The 22,904-nt window shown below is 43.6% G+C and overlaps 1 protein-coding gene across 1 annotated transcript in view; it reads left to right on the plus strand.

The window, feature by feature from the left end:
* LOC122559944 (engulfment and cell motility protein 2-like) overlaps positions 1 to 22,904 on the plus strand; it is a 110,523-nt gene that overhangs the window by 64,401 nt on the left and 23,218 nt on the right. Inside the window, exons 16-18 of the mRNA XM_043710054.1 lie at positions 12,445 to 12,608; positions 15,255 to 15,367; positions 19,538 to 19,645. Of these exons, the coding sequence (XP_043565989.1) occupies positions 12,445 to 12,608; positions 15,255 to 15,367; positions 19,538 to 19,645 (385 nt within the window). The remainder of the gene's footprint in view (positions 1 to 12,444; positions 12,609 to 15,254; positions 15,368 to 19,537; positions 19,646 to 22,904) is intronic.

The following is a 22,904-nucleotide window of genomic DNA, read 5'->3' on the forward strand; positions in this document are numbered from 1 at the left end:
GAGGACTGGAGGAATCCAAATGTGGTTCTGTTGTTAAAAAGGGTACAAAGGGAATGCCAACCAGTTACAGGCCAGTCAGTCTTACTTCGGTGGTGGTCAAGTTGTTAGAATCAATGCTGAGAGGTCACATAAGTTGTCACTTAGAAAGGTGTGGACTAGTCAGGGCTAGTCAGCATGTTAAGGGAGGGTCATGCATAACAAATTTGATCAGTTCTTTGAGGAAGTGACAAGGAGAGAATTGATGAGGGAGTGCATTGGATGTTGTCGAGATGGATTTAGTGTAACGCATTTCACAAAGTCCCACATGGCAGTCTGTTCACAAAATAAAAGCCCATGGGATACAGGGTAATGTGTTGAATTGCATCCAAAGTTGGCTCAGTAAGAGGAAACAAAGGGTGATGGTTGATGGCTGCCGTTGCGAATAGAAAGCTGTTTCAAGTGATGTTCCGCAGGACATGACGTTGAGACCCCTGCAGTTTGTTTTATACATTAATGATTTGGACATGAAGGTTGGGGTTACAAATGGAAAATTTGCAGATGACACAAAAGTTGGCCGTGTGTGGAGGTTAGCTGTCAGCTCCAAAATGATCAGGATCGGTTGGTGGAATGGGCAGGAAAATGGCAGATGGAGTTCAACTCTGATAAGTGTGAGGTAATGTGTTTGAGGAGGCCAAGCAGTAAAAGGGAACACTCAATAAACAGGAATGTACTGAGAGGGGTAGATGAAATGAGAAGTCTTGGCACATAAGTGCATAGATCCCTAACAGTAGCGGTTTAGGCAGATAAGGTTGTAAAAAAGACACATGGAATACTCTCCTTCATTGACAGAGATATAGTATACAAAAGTAGAGACATAATGATGAAAGTATATGAGATACTGGAGAGGCCACAACTGGAGTATTGTGTGCAGTTCTAGTCAGGAGAGAGTGTAAAGAACGTTGACTTGAATGTTGCTGGGGCTGGAGAATTGTAGCTATGAGGAGAGATTAGGGAAATTGGGTTTGTTTTCCATGGAACAGGGAAGGCTGAGGGATGATATGTTTGAGGTACACAACGTTGTGAGGGATAGAGATAGAGTAGACAGGAGGAACCCGTTTCCCTTGGCAGAGAGTTCAAAAGCCAGGAATCATAGATTCAAGCTAAGGATTGGGGGGATGTGAGGAAAGTCTTTTTTGTGCAGAGGGTGGTGGATGTCTGTAATTTGCTGCCTGAGTTGGTGATAGAAATAAAGACCCAAAACTGTTACGACAAGTACTTGGATCCACACATGCTATAAGCTGTAGGGCTGTGTGTGGGAAGATGGGATTAGAAAGGACATCTGGGTATCTTTGGGTTGGCATGGACAAGATGGGCCAAATGGCTCCCACTCTATGACTCTATGTCCTGAAGTTCTGGAAGGTTCAAGGCACTTGCTGCCCAGCTTTCTTTGTCTGGATTTAGTTTAGAATCCAATCCTGAATCACTGATATTGCAAATATCTGTCATTAGAGTGTACTTGAAATGAATTCTTGTGAAGGCTGGGACCGTAATGTGTGAGCTGCCAATTAGTTTTTAGCAGAAAGACAATTGATCCGTTCTGGCCTCTTGTCTTTGTTGGGTTCCCTTGACAACCCAAAATCACAGGGTAACAGATAATTGCAGGGGACTCAAGGTACTGATTCTGCTGTCAAAGTGGCTGCCAGTCCCAGCTGTAACACTGAGGTTTATCTCCACTGTTTATAATTATGCCAGCATCAACATTTACTCAGAAACTAAACGCTTCCAAAACCAACAGCAAGCCTTTTTAATCCCCCGCCCCCTCCTCTACTAATATTTCCAGTATTTCCCTCCCCATGCTGGGATATGTTTCCACTCTGTCCAGTAACTTGCTGAAGAGGTTAGTCTGAAACAAGTCATAACAGTGATGGGGCAAGCATAGAGGACACTTGCAGCAGAGCCTGTGTCTATTCTGACCAACTGGCCATGTTCCAGCAAGCACCATTTGATACTGATCAGGAAACAGAATATCGGTTTCCAGTTCCTTTCTCTGTCTCTCCACTCTCAGCCCAAAACCCAAGGGTATTGTGACCAACCACCATCACTCCTCTTAACAACTACCTGCATTATTATTAAAGTTCCCCTTCTTCATCTTTCTTCCAGTTTTTGTCAGTGATTTTAACCTGACTACTAATTACTGACCCTTCAGCGAATGGGAATAGTTCAGGTTGTAAGTTTGCTCGCTGAGCTGGAAGGTTTGTTCTCAAATTGCAATATCTATTTTTTATTCGTTTGTGGAATGTGGGTCTCACTGGCTAGGACAGTATTTATTTCCCAACTCTAATTGTCCAGAGGGCAGTTAAGAGTTGAAAGCATTGCTGTGGATTTGGAGTCATATACAGACCACTCCATGTAAGGATGGTGGATTTCCTTTGCTAAAGGACACTAGCAAATCAGATTGTTTTTGGTGCACCTCCAACAACACCCAAGAAGCTTGACATCATCCAGGACAAAGCAGCCTGCTTGATTGACACCACATCCATAAACATCCACTCCCTCCATCACCGACGCTTAGTAGCAGCAGTGTGTATTATTTATAAGATGCAGTGCAGAAATTCACCAAAGATCCTCAGACAGCACCTTCCAAACCCACAACCACTTCTATCGAAAAGGACAGGGGCAGCAGATACGTGGGAACATCACCACCTGCCAGTTCCTTTACAAGCCACTCACCATCCTGACTTGGAAATAAATTGCTGTTCCTTCACTGTTGCAGAGTCAAAATCCTGAAATTCCTTCCCTAATGGCATTATGGGTCAACTCACATCAGGTGAACTGCAGTGGACTGGGGCGGCTCAGTGGTTAGTACTGCTGCCTCACAGCGCCAAGGACCCGGGTTCAATTCCCCCCTCGGGCGACTGTGCAAACTCCACACAGACATTCTCCCCATTTCGCAATGGGTTTCCCCCAGGTGCTTTAGATTCCTTCCACAGTCCAAAGATGTACAGGTTAGACAGATTGGCTGTACTAAATTGCCATCGTGTTCAGGGATGTACAGGTCAGGTGGATTAGCCATGGGAAATGCAGGGTTACTGGGAATGGGGTAAGTCCAAGTGGGATGCTCTTCAGTGGGTCGGTGTGGACTGAATGGGCTAAATAGCCCACTGGAGGGATTCTATGATTTGATAAACCATTGAGGCATGTGAAGTTAAGACAGGGAGTAAGCTGGAATGTCGAGCCAAAAGGTGGTAATGATGGCTCCAAGTCACACATCCTTTATCAAGGTAGTAGCGGACAGCTGTCTCAGACTCCAAATTCAAGTCTTCAGTATTTCAAGGTTTTATTTTTGTGTTTTGTTCTTGACCTCAGGATATGAGTACTTACTGCCTCTTGCCAGTTGTCCTGAAGGGAGGCTGGCTGGCCACCTTCAAGCAGCGGTTTGATCAGCTGAGCCATTTTGCAGGTACTTGGTATTAAAAATAAAATGCATAATGTGAATACATCTGACCAAGGGAAAACTGGTTTCCTTCCTGATCAGGTTTTTAGAAAATAACGAGGGGACCTATCACTTTCTTTTCCACCTTCCTCACCCTGTCAAACCATAATATCCAGCCCAGTGAGGGATGGTGGCTGTCTGCAATAGTGAAATTGCTACCAACTGTGATTTGTCTAGGCTGAAAAATGTGTTGCTGGAAAAGCGCAGCAGGTCAGGCAGCATCCAAGGAGCAGGAGAATCGACGTTTCGGGCATAAGCTCTTCTTCAGGAATCTGATTTGTCTAGGCCCTTACCATTTGGTTAATTCACAACGACATGGAACCAGGAATTAACCATTTAGCCCCATGAGCCTATCCCATCACTCAATGAGATCATTGCTGATCCAAGCCTTAACTTCACAAGTCTTTACCTCATCTCTTAGATTTTTGGTATCCAAAGGTTTTATCAAACTTTAATTTAATTAATAATTACAAGAATCAGTTCATGTTTGCAGATGAGAATTCCGGATTTCTATTATCCTTTGTGTGTGGAAAAAAATTCTTTATTCCACTGCAATAAGTTCTGGCTCTATTTTCCTTTTCAGACTGCTCCCTAATCCTAGACTCCTTAACCATTGGAAATAGTTTCCCTGTATCTGTCTATCTGTTTTCCCTAAATTTTAACACTTTTTTTTAAAAAATCAAACCGTCCCTTAACCTTCTAAATTTAGTTTGTTTTATTTTCCTTTCTGGCTTAACCGTTGGAGTGCAAGTTCTGTACTAAAAACAGAACGTGCTGGAGAGACTCAGCAGGTCTGGCAGCATCTGTGGAGAGAAAGCAAAGTTAACATTTTACAATCCAATGACACTTCTTCAGAACTGTTCATAGCTTGAAAAGGGTGGTATATGTGCTGAAGATTGAGAGGAGGGGGGAGTAAATAGAGTGAGCATATAGGCAAAGATAGGGCCAGCGAGAGACAATGACAGTTCAACGGACAAAGGGATGGATGATGGTTTGTTAGAGACAAAGAAAAACTGATACAGGGGACCATAAGGAGGTGAAAATATGGTGCAAGTACTGTTCTGGGAAACACATGCTGCACTTCCTCCAAGACCAATATCCTAATTTCTTGGGCCCAGATCTACTCCAGGTGTGGTCCAACCAGAGCTTTGTGTTCCTATACCAAATACCCTTCTTCCTTGTATTTCAGTCCTCTGGAAAAGTCTATCATTATGTGATTCACACCTTGGAAACAGTAAAGGGAGGGAGTGAAAGGATTTTTTAAAAAAATCTGCCTCGCCTATCTCCAGTAAAGATTCATTAAAATGCCCTTTTTGTGATGTCAGTTCGTTCATTTATTTCTGAAATGGGTTTGTTCACACAAAACATTGGATGTTGTCAATGAAAAATCCATATACTGTAGCCTTCCAGGAAATGCCATGTCCCAAAATCTTGTGCTGAAGATCACTGAGCAGCAGATTCAGTGAAGCAAGTGTTAATGGGGGAGAGATGGAGTGAGATTTCACAGTTCATTGAGCTCTTTGCCACACCCCACTTTGGACGGTATCATTCCTGCTCAGCATATACTCCGCAGCAGTGTTTGAGTGGTTATTTATTCACTCTTCAGACAGTTTTCAGCTTGGAGATGGAGGCCAGCCCTGGTGAGTATCTTGGCTTTCCTGTAGTGTTTTAGGAATTAGATTTCTTTCGATGTTGAGATGGTTTTCATTTTTTTAAATCTTTTAAACCATATTCTCTCTCTCCTCTGTTTCTGTCTGCTTGCCTCTTTTTCTCTCTCTCTCTCTCTCTTCTGCAATCTTCCCACAGCACTCCCTCTTTCTTTGCTTTTTTTTCCCTCAATGCTTCTTCCTGTGCTGTTTGGAATGAGCAATCTATTTTATCGGTTTATAACTGAATCGGGATTAGATTAGGTAAATGGTGAAGTAAATCTGCATTATTAACTGTTCAAATGTTTGTTTTTGAGAACAATTTGTTGCCTCTCTAGTCAGAGTCTGTGTTATACACCTATCTCTCTCTCTCTCTCTCTCTCTCTCTCTCTCTCTCTCTCACACACACACACACACACACACACACACACACACACACACACACCCTTTTACTTTATCATTTCTTCCTTCCTTGATCTTTAGTGTCGTATAAGTTGCTTGCGGTTGTACTATAATATTTTCCCATGGTACAATGCTGTTCATACAGTAATCCTGATTTGTTTTACCATCTCTAATGCTGGCAGGCCTTTAGCAATGAGGTTTGTAAAACTAGTAACTGCTGTAAATGAGTTAGGGTTTGACAGCGCATGTTGCTGCAGTCCCTTTTATCAATGCTCTCCTGCTGCCGGATCTCTCAGTAGTGCCTTCACCAGGTGCCAACAATATTTCAGCATCAATGCTACTTGGATGTAATTACTACTATAAGTGTTCACTGTAACTTAGTGCCAGGGTTGTCAGGATTCTTTGCAGTTGTCATGGAAACAAAGATGCAGCTGTGTTGTAAGTAGGGCAGCACTGCTGTATTGTCACCCTTCCCATTTGCTCCTTGTCTGAATTTGAAGTAACATAGTTCACGATCTAAACTCCCTAACCAGCTCTGAGAGACCAGGACTCTTGCAACTGCAATGTGCTTCAACACAGGACTATCAGAGCATTCATACTTCCCTCGAGACTAATGGTGTTGACAAAAACAATGAGTGGGTAAAACGAGAGATGGAGATTTTAAAGAACAATATCACCTTGGATCCTGCGCCTAAATTGTTGACCGTGGTCTCCAAATTTAACACTCTTACGTGTTGATTTTTAGGGGGGGTCAGTTTGTGTATTTCCCCATCCGTTTTCACAAAAGTGACAGTATTATAAGATTTCAATCCCAATGTGTCTTTGAGACATAGAGTCATACAGAATGCACACTTCAGTCCAACTCGTCCAAGTTTCCCAAACTAAACTAGTCTCATTTGCCTGCATTTGGCCCAAATCCCTCTAAATCTTTCCTGTTCATTTACATGTTCAAATATCTTTTAAATGTTATAACTGTACCTGCATCTACTACTTCCTCTGACAGTTAATTCTGCGTACTAACTACCCTCAGGTCCCTTTTCTCCTTTCACCTTAAAAGTATGCCTCCTAGAAGGATGTTGCCAGGGTTGGAGGGTTTAAACTATAGGGAGAGGCTGAATAAGCTGGGGCTATTTTCCCTGGAGTGTTGGAGGCTGAGGGGTGACGTTATAGAGGTTTATAAAATCATGAGTGGTATTGATAGGGTGAATAGTCCTGAAGAAGCGCTCATGCCCGAAACATCGATTCCCCTGCTCCTTGGATGCTGCCTGACCTGCTGCGCTTTTCCAGCTCTGAATAGTCAATGTCTTTTGCCCAGGGTAGGGGAGTCAAAAACTAGACAGCATAGGTTTCAGGTGAGAGGAAAAAGACTTAATAGGGACCTGAGGGGCAACTTGTTCACGTAGAGGATGGTGCATGTGTGGAATGAGTTGCCAGAGGAAGTGGTGGAGGCTGATACAATTCCAACATTTAAAGGCATCTGGATGGGTATATGAATAGGAAGAGTTTAGAGGGATATAGGCCAAATGATGGCAAATGGGGCTAGATTTATGGATGGCACGGTGGCTTAATGGTTAGCACTGCTGCCTCACAGCGCCAGGGACCCAAGTTTGATTCCAGCCTTGGGTGACTGTCCGTGTGGAGTTTGCACGTTCTCCCCGTGTCTGTGTGGGTTTCCTCCAGGTGCTCCAGTTTCCTCCCACAGTCATAAAAGATGTGCATGTTAGGTGAATTAGCCATATTAAATTGCCCATAGTGTTCAGGGAAGTGTAGATTAGGTGCATTAGTTAGGGGTAAATGTAAAGTACTGGGTAGGGGATTGGGTCTGGGTGGGTTACTCTTAAGAGGGTCAGTGTAGATTTGTTGGGCCAAATGACCTGTTTCCACACTGTAGGGATTCTATGATAGATTAATTTCGGATTTCTGGTCAGCATGGACAAATTGGACTGAAGGGCCTATTTCCTTGCTGTACCTCTATGACTCTGAATTATGAGCTCACTCCCCTAGGCAAAAGAGCTTTGCTATTCACCTCATTCTGACACATACCATAAACAGAAATGAGCATAAATTATGCAAAAAAATCCCAGCAGATTCAGTGTACGCTTCTGAGCCAGTTAGAATATTTCCTGGAATCTTTAAGGAATTAATGATCAAAGAAGGAATAAAGGGTAAGCTGGCAGCCTAACACGCATTGAAGGCTTTCAAAACGATTCTGTGAATATTTAAATAGTTCTCATATTTTGGAGAGCAGTCAGCATGGTCTTGGATATAATTGACTATATTTTAGATGTCTGATAGATTTTGATGGATTATCTTGATTTTGAGACTAATATTTTTCAACAAGCGGTTTTAATGCTGTATAACAATTACCACAGAGCACAAGCAACACTCTCCCACCGAACCAGGGCATGCACCGCGAGTTGCTTTTTCTGTTTTCTGAGATTCAGCAGTGGGAGCCCTGCTGTGACACAGGCTGCTTTCTTCACTGACTGTGCCACAAAAACGCTCTTAGCAACAGTGAAACAGCTGAGAGACACCCACACATGGAGCAAACCCTGCCAACAGCACTTCAAAGACAGAGTTTCCCTGCGGCAGGTTTCCAGAATATCACCATGAAATCTGATTGCAGGCATATTCCCTTTTGTTGCCGTTGCTATGTAGTCGTAACACACTGTCATTGTGCACTTTACAGTGTTTGAACCTTGTGTAATAGCGTGAGAGGTTACTAGGTGGCTTGTAAACAGCCCTGCTTGCTCGTCCTGGTGAGTGCTACTACATTGAGAAATTATGTTGTGATTGTCCACATGGATATGTTTCTGATGCTGTCAAAGGGTAGGCATTTCATGAGTTCAACTCACATTGTATGTCTGAGGTAGGGAGGAGGAAATAGTGCTTGTTTAAGAGTCGATTCTTCTGGTTCTGTAGCTGTTGTATGTTTTAATCATACCAGTGATTACTCTGTATTCTGGGTACCTTAAGAGAAAGGATGGAGATTGTGAGGTAGAGCAGTTGGGGACAATAAAGGTTTTGGAATGGGTAAGCCATGGTTCATGGGGATGTGGGGAATCAGGATGCACAGGTTGTGTGAGGGTACAACTAGCTCAGAATGGGATTTGTGATCAGGAATTGATCAGTTGACAATCATAATGTTTGTGGTGTACTTGTGAACAGTCAGATGAGGCGTGTGGAGGTGATTGTGAATGGGCAGAATGAGGACAATGGGGAGTATGAATAGATAAAATGATGGCATAACTTAGTGAAAGCAGTAACAATTGTAGGCCAAATAATGGACATGCACGGGTGACTGGGAATCAGATGACTGAGAAGAATGATAATTGATCACTGGAGAGCAGAGAGTAGCAATGTAGTTTGTATGTACACTTGAAGGGAGTAATGGGAAAATTCGGAGGCAGCTTGACTAATGTCAGTGCTTTTACCAAGTTTGGATAAGGTGAAGGGTGTGCTTTCTATGCTATGTACATTATCATTGTCTAACACAGAGGAAATTGAAAACAATTATTCTTGTTTACTTTCAAACATCAAAGTTCTTATTTTTGTTGAAAGTGCATTCTCTAGTTGTGGGTATCACTGTCAAGGGCACTCTTTGTTTCCCATTCCAAATTGCTGTCACAGATATTGGTTGACTTTCTGTGAAACCTTTTTACAGTCCATTTTTTTGGAGTGGTGAAGGGGCTCCCCAACAGTGTTAGGGAGGGAGTTGCAGGTTTCTGATTCAGCGATGTTAATATATTTCCATGGTGGTATCGTGTATAAATTGGACTGCTTGTTTCTTTTCCAGCAGACTGTTTTGTTCACATTAATAGGAAAGACCCTAGCAGATGCGGGCTGGTATTTTGAACTTGTTTGTAGGGAAGCGAGCTTAGTCAGCACTTGTATCTTATGCGTATAAAGAAATTCTGTCTATTAAAGTACTGTGTACGATCATGTTTGTAATGCTACAAAATGGTGCAAACACTACAAGTAACCGGAACTGAAAAATTATGCATATCAAGAAAGAATGAACATGCTGGACTTTGTTATAGAAAGAGATGGCTGAGGGGGTTGCCCAACAGATCATTGTCAATTGAGAAGTGGCTGAGGTAGTTGGTTAGCTCACCAAGCTGTGGGTTATCATGCAGACGTTTTGTTACCATACTGGGTAACATCATCAGTGTGACTTCTGTGAAGCATTGTTGTTCTGTCCCACTTGGTTTTTTTATGTGGGTCCGGTCTATTGAGATGAGTGTGACTTCCAGGTCTTCTCTACAGTGGTTTGTACACTGGATCTATCTCTGTGTGTCTGTTAATGGTCTTTTTGGTTGAAAACCAGCCTTCTCTCACATGCCTTTGGTTGGCCTGTCCTAAGATAGTAACTTTGACTTAATCGAATTGAATGCCCTCTTGGTCTGTGAGTACGGAGATGAAAGAGAGTGGATCATGTCGTTTAGTGGTCATTTGGTGTTCATGAAGTCAGATGGCTAGTTTTCTACCTGTTTGTCTGATGTAGTGCTTATTGCAGTTATTGCACGGGATTTTGTATGCCACGTTGGTCATGCATGCTGTGGGTACGGGGTCCTTAGTCCTGGTAAGTAGCTGGTGTAGTGTGGCTGCTGGTGTGCCACCATAATACGTAGTGGTTGTCACTAGTAGAAGTGACTTGTCAGGGTACATGTGGAACATATATTTCCACACCGAAATTAGAAGACGTAAGTGTAAGATCCTAATGAATCCAATGAGGAATTCAGGAGAATCTTACTCAGCGTTTGGAGTATACCACATTGGCGTTGTTCAGGCAAATAACTTAAATGCTTTTTGGGAGATAGTAGACATATAAGAGATTAAAGGATTTTCAGAGTTTTCTCTTTTAAAAATGACAGGTGGAACCCAGGTGCAGACGTCTTACCCCTGTTTCTTGCAAATTCCATTTCTACTGGGAGGAGAAAGGAAATAGGGATGCAGTTATGTGTGAGGGAAAATCAGACTCAGTGGGGCCATTTGAATTCTCTGCTGGGTACAAACATACCCCATTTTTCTGTAGCAAAGATGTTGTCGCACAGTTAGGGAGTTACATGCTTTTACAGTACATGTCGTGCTGTTGAAGGGTGAAGAAGATTTTAAGAACTGTTGAGCTGTGAAATTATTTAAATCCCCAGCTCTTTGAAGATGTAAAAAGCCTACCTGTGTCAGAAGTTTAAAAAATATCTGCTTTAATAGTTACATTACCCTAAGGGCTGTTTATGAAGCTTGTGTGCTTTCCACAACCTGTCATTAATTACCAGGAGTATTGATGGTTATGGTTTGGTTGAATGGGTGGAAAAGTCGCAAATGGAATTCAATCTGAAGAAGACCAAGATTATGCATTTGAGGAGGCAAACGAAGCACGGGGATACATAGTAAATGGGAGGTCTGTGAGAGTGGTTAGATTTTGGAGTGCAGGACAGGTAGGTAAGGTGATAAAGAAGATACACGGATGTTTTCCATCATGGGGTGATGTATTGAAGACAAAATCAAGGATATAGTGCTGGTTAGGGCCCAGCTGGAAGTTTTGTGTACAGTTCTCATCGTCACATTACAGGTAGGACAGAATTGCCCCAGACACCGTACAGTACAAGAATGCTGCCAGCATTTGAAAATTGCAGGTACGAGGGAGGTTAAGTCGACTAAAGTTGCTTTCTTTAGAACAGAGAAGGCCAAGGGATTACTTAGTTGAGATGTTTGGATGAAGGGCTTGGATGGAGTGGACAGCGAGGACCTGTTTCTCCTTGCAGAGAGGTAAATAACCACCAGGCACAGAATTAAGGTAATTGGTGAAAGGATTTGAGGGTACAGGAGAAAAAGCTTATTCACCCACAGGGTGGTGTCTTGAATTTGCTTACCATTTCAGTGGTTGAGGCAGAAATCCTCAATATGTTAGCCAATTTATTCAGCTGGCACAGAGCTGGTGGGCTGAATGGCATCCTCATAATGGTCTAACGTTTCCATGGTTCAATCAACAGGAATTTGTATTTATTAAGAAATAGAACATGGGATATAAAAGTTGGACTTTGATGAATGGGAGTCTTTTTTTAATTTAGTGAAAGCAGTAATAGATGTTTAGATCTTTATTTCATCTCAACATGGTCCTTGAGGTCTGCCCATGTTGGATACTATGAGTTGACTTGGAGGGTGTAAAGGCCAAATGTGATGGGTCAGTTGACATCATTGCCATTGCAGTCGGCAAGAGGAGGGCGTGCGTTGGCATGGAATGGGTGAGGTCTAGAGAGAATACAATGTAAGGACTCAACTGGAGCAAAGTTGCAAAGATCTGAGGTGTGTCTTTTAACCAGTTTTCCTTAGCACTCAGCAACCCCTAAGGTTACCTCCAATCTATGTCCTCAGGTGGGCCTGCCTCTATCCCATAACTGCCTAGGCCCCAAATAAAAAACAAATAACTGTGGATGCTGGAAATGAGAAACACAAACAGAAGTCTTTGGAGAAACTCAGCATGTCAGGCAGCACCTGAGGAAAGAAAGCAGAGTTGAGATTTTGGGTCCAGTAACCCTTCTTCAGAACAAAGTTCAGCAAACTGGGACATTTCCCGACTGTGACTACCCATCTCGGGATCAGAAATCTAAGACAGAGGAATATTAGAATATGCTAACTGACTTAGGTGAAATAGTAATGAAGGGTGGCCGGGGTGAAGCATAAATATTATTATGGACCACTTGTGCTGAATGACTTGTTTCTGTGGCTGTCTGCTTTATGTAATAATTAGCTGCAACAGCAAGTGACTGGAGGATTATCTCCTATTTGTTTGCTGTTGCAGGTTGTCCGGGTAACACGTGCCACTTAGCCATACAATGGTGCAAAGAAGGTTATAAAAGTTACCAGGCTATGCGTTTTCCTTCACTGCAGATCTCATCTCCCTGTCTCACTGTCTCACTGTAGGTCATGCAGGTGGTGCGTGAACAAATAACAAGGTCCCTGAGCACGAAGCCAAACTCTCTGGATCAGTTCAAGAGTAAAGCCCGTTGCCTGAGTTACTCCGAGATCCTGAGACTCCGACAGTCTGAGAGGATGAGCCAGGATGACTTCCAGTCACCGCCGATTGTGTAAGTGACTGCTTTCCTTGGTCTTCCCCCACATTCGGTGTAAGTGGTAGAGGGCAGTTTTTATCCTCTACTTTCCTTTGCTTCCCCCCAGTGAAGGCCAGGCTTCCTGAGCACTAAGCAGCCCTGGTATCAGTTTGGTTCATTTAACAGCCACCTTGCTTCTTGAATTGGAAAACTGCCATCCCCAACCCACTCCCAAATTCCATCACTCAAACAAGGCTGACTTCCATTTTCTAAAAATATACTTTTAAACATGCTACCTAGTTAAAGACTTGAATTGTACAGTACTTCCAGTAAAGTCCTATTTGGACTGTCAAGGTGGGTAAATTTACAAGTGACACTCTGCGATGTCGGAGTACAGTTGTGGTTTGACAGGATATTGAAAGTATAAATCTCAGGACAAAGCTATTACCTGAGGGATTCTGCATTGTTTTCACTCTGTCAGAATGCTGGCAGGAGGATATCATCTATTGTCATTCCCCATTATCGCCATTGCGCCTCCCTCAGTAAATAGTCCTGGAGCTTGAAATGTACCAGTTTGCAACATCTGGTCAAAGATAACTTCTTGTGCTGGAAGACCAGCAAGATTCAGGCAAATGAGAGAGTATCATTCACAAAGTTGATAGCCCTTCAGATGCAGTTGATGTTTGTCTCGATGTGCAGACCAGGGCACAGACTCCCGTGGCACAGTATCGTCAGGATCGTTCTCGAACGAAACCACTTGCTCTACACCTTCTTTACAAAGAGGTTGTCAACAACCTCTTCCTCACAACCGTCACCTGGAAGATAGTGTGTAGTGGCAGTTCCAACTGGGCATGTCGGAAGGATCTGATTATGAAATTCCTTCTCACCACCAACCATGCTGTATCTTTGCCAGAACTTACAGAAAAGAATAAAACATTCTGCCAAATAATTTTGACAGTCTGCACAAGGAACCATCCAACAGGGTCCGCCCTTTCCTTGGGTGCTGACCATTATCTTGTTGCTGAGGAAACTTTCCTGCATTAATTTTATTACAAGGGAAAGATGGTGTGGCCAGATCTGTTCACCAAGAACAGATCGAGCTTCAACAAGTAATGACACTTGGCATTTCTTTAACAAAGCTTCACATATGGTGAATGCAGCCATACAGGAAAGTGGCTGTCAGGGCGAGGATAATGATGGCTACATTTCACCTCTCTCTTCTCCCATCTAGGGATTTGTATACTGTGCCCCTGAACATACAGTCCATTATCCATCTGGAGAGATGAAAAGAGAGGGAGAGAGAGAGAATTTGAGTGATACATTGAGGCAGTGCTGCAATACCAAGGCAGTGGTCCTATAATTGAGGTGTGGATTAGCCTACCTTAGTTCATGTATATGTTACAGATCCCATGATGTCCTATCCTAACTGCAGCAGAAATTAGCAAACAAAGGTGGGCGGCACGGTGGCACAGTGGTTAGCACTGCTGCCTCACAGTGCCAGAGACCCGGGTTCAATTCCCGACTCAGGCGACTGACTGTGTGGAGTTTGCACATTCTCCCCGTGTCTGCCTGGGTTTCCTCCGGGTGCTCTGGTTTCCTCCCACAGTCCAAAGATGTGCAGGTCAGGTGAATTGGCCATGCTAAATTGCCCTTAGTGTTGGGTAAATGTAGAGGAATGGGTGAGTTGCGCTTCGGCGGGTCGGTGTGGACTTGTTGGGCCGAAGGGCCTGTTTCCACACTGTAAGTAATCTAATCTAATCTAGAGGTCAGCCTTGGTCGCCACCTAAATACCCACAGAACCCAGCCAAACACTTCAACCATTGAACTTGGTCATCTGAGGATATTCAACAATATTTGAAGAAAAACAAGGGGTTCTTCTTCACCTGTACAATCAGGAAACTGAGAAAGTAAATATTTCTGCATCTCCTTGATGCTTATGGAATACTTGTGTATGCAATATGGCTGCTGTCTGTCCATTAACAGACACTGCACTGTAAAGTGTACTCAAATATTTTTGAAAAAGGTTTTGTAGAACTGCTACTCTTTCGGATTTCATGTTATGCAACAGTGCATCTGACACATGATGCATTTTTCAGGTTTGGGTTCAACGTTCCTCTAAATGGCATGAATGCACAGCAATGCCACAGTTTAGAATGTACTATGGCTGGCCACAAACAGGCTGGGCATAGGTATTTCAATCAACCAGCTCAGACTGGTTGCGATAGACCTCCAATACAGGTAGGACTTTGAACCCAGATCTTCTGGTCCTAAGGCAGGGACATACCAGCGGACCACAGGACTTTTCTATGATGATGTCTGCAGCAATCTTAAATTGGCTGCAAGGTTTAATGAGCCATACAAGTTTGAGGGAAGTTAGGGACCATTGGTCTCTTTGTTTGAGGTTGGTTCTCAGTGTCATATCTTCATTGTTTCTAATGGAATTAATAAAGGAAGCTCTTTTTAACATTGACCTTATTGGGTTCTTCTCCAGCCAACATCTTTCAATCAGTCCCATACCTCTGAGGATAGATATTTGTAAAAATATTATATTTGTAAAAATATTTTGTTACTTGATGTATATTTTTTCCAATATGCAATGGAGCAAGACTTTTCCTCTGGGTGTTGCAGAGATGACATCTGTGAGTTGTTCCACGTGCCCTAATCTGAACTTCTCTGTTCCAGTGAGCTGCGAGAAAAGATCCAGCCTGAGGTGATGGAGCTCATTAAACAGCAGCGTCTGAACAGATTGTGTGAAGGCACTAGCTTCCGCAAAATCAGCAACCGTAGGCGCCAAGGTACGAGTGTGTTTGTTTATCTGCAGTTGGTTAGCACACTGCATTCTGGGGTTAAAGCCTAATTTGCGTGTGAGTGTTGTACAAGTGAATCGGTTATTGGTTGATTATGTGGTGTGGTACCCTGACCTTCTGTATATTTCTCCCTGTGCAATCTTCATTCAGAGAACTTGGCCTTGCACTTTGAAGAACGTTTCCTCAGATCTGCCACTCCCTGGCAGTCTCTTTCTGATCCCTCTTTTTCTCTTTCTTTCTTTCTTCTATTTTTCACACTTTTTCTTGCCGCTCCCTCTGTGTCTTAAGTCCCTTGCCTGACTCTGCCACTGTGTGGTGTCTGTTTTGATTTCCTTTTTTTTAACCAGGTTCCAGCTAACATCTGGAGGAGGGAGTGTGTTACCATTTCTCCAGATGTGAGCCAAGGCAATGAGAAGCTCCTAGAAATACACAATTGATGCTTTTGCGCCTTCACTGTCCTCCTGTCCAGCAGCAATGGAGCCCTGGCTTTTCGCCATCCAACTGACACTGAATCTGCCCACCCTGGATGTTATCCTGGGCATTCTCTAGTTGCAGGTCACTTCTACAAAATGGCAGGTGGTGACAGGGAGTGCAGCTCAAGGTGGATATCCTTCACACAGGCCTTGTTGCCAGGTGCCCCCCAGAGTCACCGCATATCCTTTCATTTTCCTCCACTCGTGACAGCCCATGCCCATTGCTTTTATTCCTCCCCTTCATGTGAACACAGAGCTTCTTGCCTTGCTTCTCGGGCCCCAGCATTATCATCGAACATGATCAGCAGGGATGCCTGAGACCCAACTGACTGAGTGAAGACGTAATGATATATTAATTAGGGGTTAATTGGGTTTGAATGTTTGTGTAAATATGGGGAGCTAGCAATCAGTGGGGTGAGTGTTTTTGTGGAGTGCGGCTGGCTGAAATACAGCTCTGATGCAGAAGTGTGGCCTTGAATTCTGTTTAAATATAGTTAGTGTTATACCCCAAACTATACAGTCCCCCCATTGAGGCTATGGTCAGTCATAGAGTCCCTACAGTGTGGAAACAGGTCCTTCGGTCCAACAAGACCCTCCAAACAGACGCATTCGCCTAACCTATTTTCACCCTGACTAATGCACCTAATCTACACATCCCTGAACACTATGGGCAATTTAGCATGACCAATTCACCTGACCTTCACATCTTTTGGATTGTGGGAGGAAACCGGAGCACCCGGAGAAAACCCACACAGACACGGGGAGAATGTGCAAACTCCACACAGACAATCACCCAAGGCTGTCGCCGTGCTGTCAGTGGTGATCACTGCTAATAGCTCCCTCTTATTGTAGCCTTCCATGCCCTCCCATCTGTACAGTTGACCTCTTTTATACTTTAACTTTCCCATTATTGTCCTTGTCCCCACCTCAACACATGCTTCTGGGCATTCCCCCCCCAGGGCTGACTGCTCTGTAGCACCTGACTGACTTTGTCCGACAACCCAGTATTAAGCAGACCCCTGACTGCTGACCTTGCAGCTTACAGTGGACATCACCAGTACTAGGTGTGGCCTGGCTGCTGAGTGTCTCTCTAGAGTTTCACCAAACCCTTTCACATTGCTGTACATAGACAGCCTGTTTCACTGGGTTTTCCCCTCATGGACACCCAGCACATAGACCTCTGCCTTTAATGTTGGCCCTTGGCACACCCCACCCGCCAACCTCCTGACCCCGACCTCAACCTTGACCTGACACTGACAGTCCATGATTCCCAATGTGACCCCACAGGATTGACTGTAGTCCCCTCCCTGGATTGTGTTCAAACATATTCCCTGACTGTGATGACCTCGAGTGAATGAGTGACTGTGGACAAGACCCTGGCCTATGTGCGGACTGCACTCTTGAGTGATAGTAGATTTCCACCACCAACACACCTATCCCACCCCCCACTTCCTCCACCTGGATGGAGTCCCACCCCCTATGTACTTTCACACAGGACTGCTTGGCTCAAGCGGGTGTAGACATGAGATTGATGTAGCACTGTGCCATACAGCAAGGTACCCAGTCCCTGGACTGATCAGTACTGACAAGCAGCTGGCTCTGCGGCTGCGCTAAACTGGCAAATCTGCTTTGGCAGTATTGAGTATTCAGGCTCTGGCTGAGGTGCCAATGCACTAAAAGGTACCACAAGCTGAGCAAGGCAGGGGTGCACGTAGCTACTAAATGAGTGAGTGCTAATACAGCAAATGAGCTGAGATGCAGCCTGGGACAGGCTGTGAGCTGGCTGCCTCTCGCTGTAAGCAATGTGTATTTACAGAAGCACGGTACAGAAGAGGCCTTTTGACCCATTGAGTCGACTCCAACTAAAATATTCTGAAGTTGCAGCAAGCCCACTTTCCATCATTTTCAAGTGCTCACCCTAGTGTTTTTTTTTAATAGTTGTGAGGTTTCCTGCCTCAATGACCTTGCCAGGCAGAGTATTCCAGATTCTCATCACCTTCTGGGTGAAAACATTTTAAAAGCCCTTTAAACCTCCCAAATTTCACCCTTAAAGTTATGCCCCTGTTCTTGATCCTTATTGACTAAGAGAAACAGCTGCTTCCTATCCACTCAGTCCATGCCCCTCAGAATCTTATATACCTGAACAGATTCCCTCTCAGCTCTCTATGCTCTAAAGCAAACAACCTAAGCTTATCCAGCCTCTCTTCATAGGTAAACTGCTCCATCGCAAGGAACACTTTAGTGAATCTCCTTTGCAACCCCTCCAATGCAATCACATCTTTTCTCCAGTGGTAACCAGAACTGCACACAGTACTCCCAGCCTTGGCCTAATCAAAGGTTTTTCTTTTGGCATGGTTCCAACTTAACCTCCCTACTCTTAAAATCTGTGCCATGACATGATAAATGTCCCATGTGCCTTATTAGTGACCCTTTTAACCTGCCCTGCCACCTTCAAGGAGCTATAGACAGGTACCCAAGTTCCTTCTGTTCCTCTCGGGTTCCTAATGCCCTGCCAATAATTGCATACTCTTGTGCCCTGTTACTTCTTCTGAAATCATGTCGTGTGGTTAAATTCCATCTACCACTGATCTGCCCATCTGACCAATCCATCCATATCTTCCTGTAACCTAAGACCTCCATCCTCCGTGTAAACCACCCTGCCAATCCTCGTGTCATCCGTAAGTGTGCTTATCATCGCTTGCCTGCCCGACCCCCCCCCCGCCCCCAACGTTCTCTTCTATATTTTTCATACATATCGCAAACAATAAGGGACTTAGTATTGTTCCCTATGATGCAACACTGGACAGCGGCCTCCAGTCACACAAACAACCTTGCGCCACCTGCCTCAAAGCCAAGTTACCCTGGATCCTATGTGCTTTTACCTTCTTATCAGTCTCCCATTTGAATGCTAATTCTGGTGCACCCCAAAGTGCGGTTTTAAAGTAGACATGTATCCTGTAAGTGGATTGGAGATATGCCACAAAGGTTCTTTATGGCTGGGAGGTGTCAGATGTCAATAATGGCAGATGATAGATGTGTGCAACTGTTACCCCCGGAGTGTACCCTGAGGTGTTGTTACCTAATGTCCAAGATGGTGGTCCGCAGGAAAAGTGGCAAGCTAGTGTTGGCAAGTACCCACTCTGACTTATTGTCAGCGATTGTTGACATCTAGTTTCCTTGTGATGGGATAGGAAGCTTCATTTTGATGAGGTGAGATTCGGTGTAAATAAGACTGTAAACCAGGAATTACTCTCCCCTTTATAGGCATGTTGCTGCTGCCGAGATAGAATCTCCTCTTAACGCCTGGAAAATGCAGCCAGGTGTCCTTGATAACAAGAAGGACCTTGCTGGATGTTTCACATGATTTGCACAGAATTCTTGCTGAAGTCCATGCTGTTCAGGCCTCTATAAGATTCTGGCTACAATTACTGAATTTATTTTGTATCATGTTCAGTTTGTGATATGAGGTAATCTGCATAATACAACCAAATATACACTGCATAATAGTTGGTATTGTTCTATGTACATTGTTACTGTATAGTACACCTTTGTTTGTCAAGGAGGGAATTATGTACTAATGTTTGTCACGTGTGTGTGATTACTGTTAGTGCAATACTCATGCGTATAGTTACTGGTTAGTGCTGTACTTTCACCTCCGCTTTTCTTTCCTCTGTTCTTTTCCCAGATAAATTCTGGTATTGCCGACTGTCTCTCAATCACAAGGTGTTGCACTATGGTGATCTGGATGAGAATCCACAGGGTGAGGTGGCCTTTGAATCACTGCAGGAAAAAAGTAAGTAGGAGGGTTAATCAGTAAATTTGCAGAAGATATGAAAATTGCTGGATGGTAAAAAGGATAGCACCTGATTTACTGCAGAATATAGACAGACTAATCAGTGACAAATGGAATTCATCAAGGTAAGTGTGAGATAATGCACTTGGATGGGACAAAGAAGGCAAGGGAATACACGATGAACAGTAGGTTGCGATAAGCATCGAGAATCAGAGGGACCTTGATATGGGTGTACACTCGTCCCTGATTAAGAAGGCATAGGAATACTGGTCTTTATTAGCTGAGGCAAAGTCTTTAAGAGCAGGGAAGTTATGCCGGAACTGTATATAATGTTGTTTATGCCACAGCCAGTGTATTGTGCAATTCTGGAATCCACATTATAGGACGGATGAAATTTCACTGGAGAGGGTGTAGAGGAGACTTACCAAGATATTGTCAGGCTGGAGAGTTTCAGTTATGAAGACAGATTGGACAGACTGGGGTTATTTTTCTCTAAGTAGATCAACCTTTTCGAGAGACATGATTTCCCTTTCACAAAACCATGCTCACTATCCCCAATCAGTTCTTGCCCCTCCAAATGCATGTAAATCCTATCTTTCAAAATCACCTCTAACAACTTACCCACCACCAATTTCAGGCTCACAGGTCTATAGTTCCCAGGCATTTCCTTACAACCTTTCTTAAAAATAAAAGACTCAACATGAGCCACCCTCTAGTTCTCCGGTACCTCACCCATGGTTAAAGATGATACAAATTTTTCTGCTTAGGGGCCCTGCAGTTTTTTTCCTATTTCCCAGAATGTCTTGGGACTCTTTTGATCCATCTCTGTTTTCTAAGACCTCGAGCACTTCCTCTTCTGTAATGTGAACTGTTTTTGAAACATCAATATTTATTTCCCTGAGTTCTCTCGCCTCTATTTCTTTCTCCACAGTAAAAACTGACATGAAATATTCATTTAGGATCTCTCCAATTACCTGAGATTAACACATAGACAACCTGACTGATCATTAAAGGGACTGACTCTCTCTCTAGTTGCTATTTTGCTCTTAGTGTACTTGTAGAATTTCTTTTGGACTATCCTTAACTTTATCTGCCAAGGCTATCTCATATCCCCACTTTGCCCTCCTGATTTCCCTCTTAAGAATACCCCCACACCCTTTCTACTCTTCAAGAGATTCATTTGATCTCAGTAATCTGTATCTAATACATGATTCTTTGTTATTCATCTTTATTTATCCAATGTTCCCTACTCTTACCAGCCTTACCCTTAACTCTAACAGGAACATAATATCTCTGAACTCTCGTTATCACACTGTTGAAAGCCTCCCACCTGTCATTCATCCCTTTTATCTGCGAGCAGTCTACTCCAATCAATTTTGTAAAGTTCTTGTCTCATACCATCAAAATTTGCCTTACTTCAAGTAAGAACTTTAACTTTTATGGAAGGCTTATCATTTTCCATAACTATTTTATGATCACTAGTCCCAAAGTATTCCCCTGCTAACACTTCAATCACTTGCTCTGCCTTATTTTCCAAGAGATGTTTTGCTCCTTCTCTACTAGGTACATTTGCATATTGATAAAGAAAATTCTCTTGAACACATTTAACAAATTCCTCACCATCCAAGCCTTTAAGCCTATGGCACTCCCAGTCAATGTTTGGAAAATTAAAATCCCCTACTATTACAAGCCTATTATTCTTACATATATCTGAGATCTTTCTACATATTTACTCCTCAATTTCCCTCTGACTTTTGGATGTAGGTTTGTTCGCTGAGCTGAAAGGTTCATTTCCAGACGTTTCATTACCTTACTAGGTAACATCTTCAGTGGACCTCATGCAAAGCAATGCTGAAACTTCCTGCTTTCTATTTATATGTTTGGGTTTCTTTGAGTTGGTGATGTCATTTCCTTTGGTGATGTTATTTCCTGTGGTGAAGTCACTTCCTGTTCTTTTTCTCAGGGGGTGGTAGATGGGGTCTAACTTGATGTGTTTGTTAATAGAGTTCTGGTTGGAATGCCATGCTTCTAGGAATTCTTCTCAAATCTTCTCAAAACTTGCTATTCCCTCTGACTGTTGGGGGGGCCTATAGTACAATCCCATCAACGTGATCATTCTTGCTTTGCTAACTATCCCTACACATAGACCTCAGTGTTAAAAATTATATTGGTTCTGTACTTACCGTCTTTTTAAGGGGGTAAAGTTTCAGAGTTCAACAATTCATTCTGTAAAATCATGCGCTCTGATGGAATTTTTTGAGGATGTAACGCTGAAGATGGACAAGAGAGATCCAGTGGATGTAGTGTACCTGGACTTTCAGAAATCCTTTGATAAAGTCCCACATAGGAGGTTAGTGAGCAAAATTAGGGAACATGGTATTAGGGGCAAAATACTGACTTGGATTGAAAATTGGTTGGCTGACAGGAAACAAAGAGTCATGATAAACGACTCCCTTTCGGAATGGCAGGCGGTGTCTAGTGGTGTGCTGCAGGGATCAGTGCTGGGATTGCAGCTTTTTACAATGTACATTAATGATATAGATGAAGGTATTAAAAGTAATATTAGCAAATTTGCTGATGACACAAAGCTGGGTGGCAGGGTGAAATGTTAGGAGGATATAGGATGACCTGGACAGGCTAGGTGAGTGGACGGATGCATGGCAGATGCAGTTTGATGTGGATAAATGTGTAGTTATCCACTTTGGTGGCAAGAACAGGAAGGCAGATTACTACCTAAATGGAGTTAAGTTAGGTAAAGGGGCAGTACAACGAGATCTGGGTGTTCTTGAAATGCAAAACTTGCGCCCACACCTCCCCCCTTACTTCCCTCCAAGGCCCCAAGGGATCCTTCCATATCTGCCACAAATTCACCTGCACCTCCACACACATCATTTATTGCATCCGCTGCACCCGATGTGGCCTCCTCTATATTGGGGAGACAGGCTGCCTACTTGCGGAACGTTTCAGAGAACACACCTGGGACACCCGGACCAACCAACCCAACCACCCCGTGGCTCAACACTTCTTCTCCCCCTCCCACTCCACCAAGGACATGCAGGTCCTTGGACTCCTCCATCGCCAAACCATCGCAACACGACGGTTGGTTGAAGAACGCCTCATCTTCCGCCTAGGAACCCTCCAACCACAAGGGAGGAACTCAGACTTCTCCAGTTTCCTCATTTCCCCTCCCCCCACCTTGTCTCAGTCAAATCCCTCGAACTCAGCATTGCCTTCCTAACCTGCAATCTTCTTCCTGACC

The sequence above is a fragment of the Chiloscyllium plagiosum genome, chromosome 20, assembly GCF_004010195.1.
Source record: "Chiloscyllium plagiosum isolate BGI_BamShark_2017 chromosome 20, ASM401019v2, whole genome shotgun sequence".
Taxonomy (NCBI): domain Eukaryota; kingdom Metazoa; phylum Chordata; class Chondrichthyes; order Orectolobiformes; family Hemiscylliidae; genus Chiloscyllium; species Chiloscyllium plagiosum.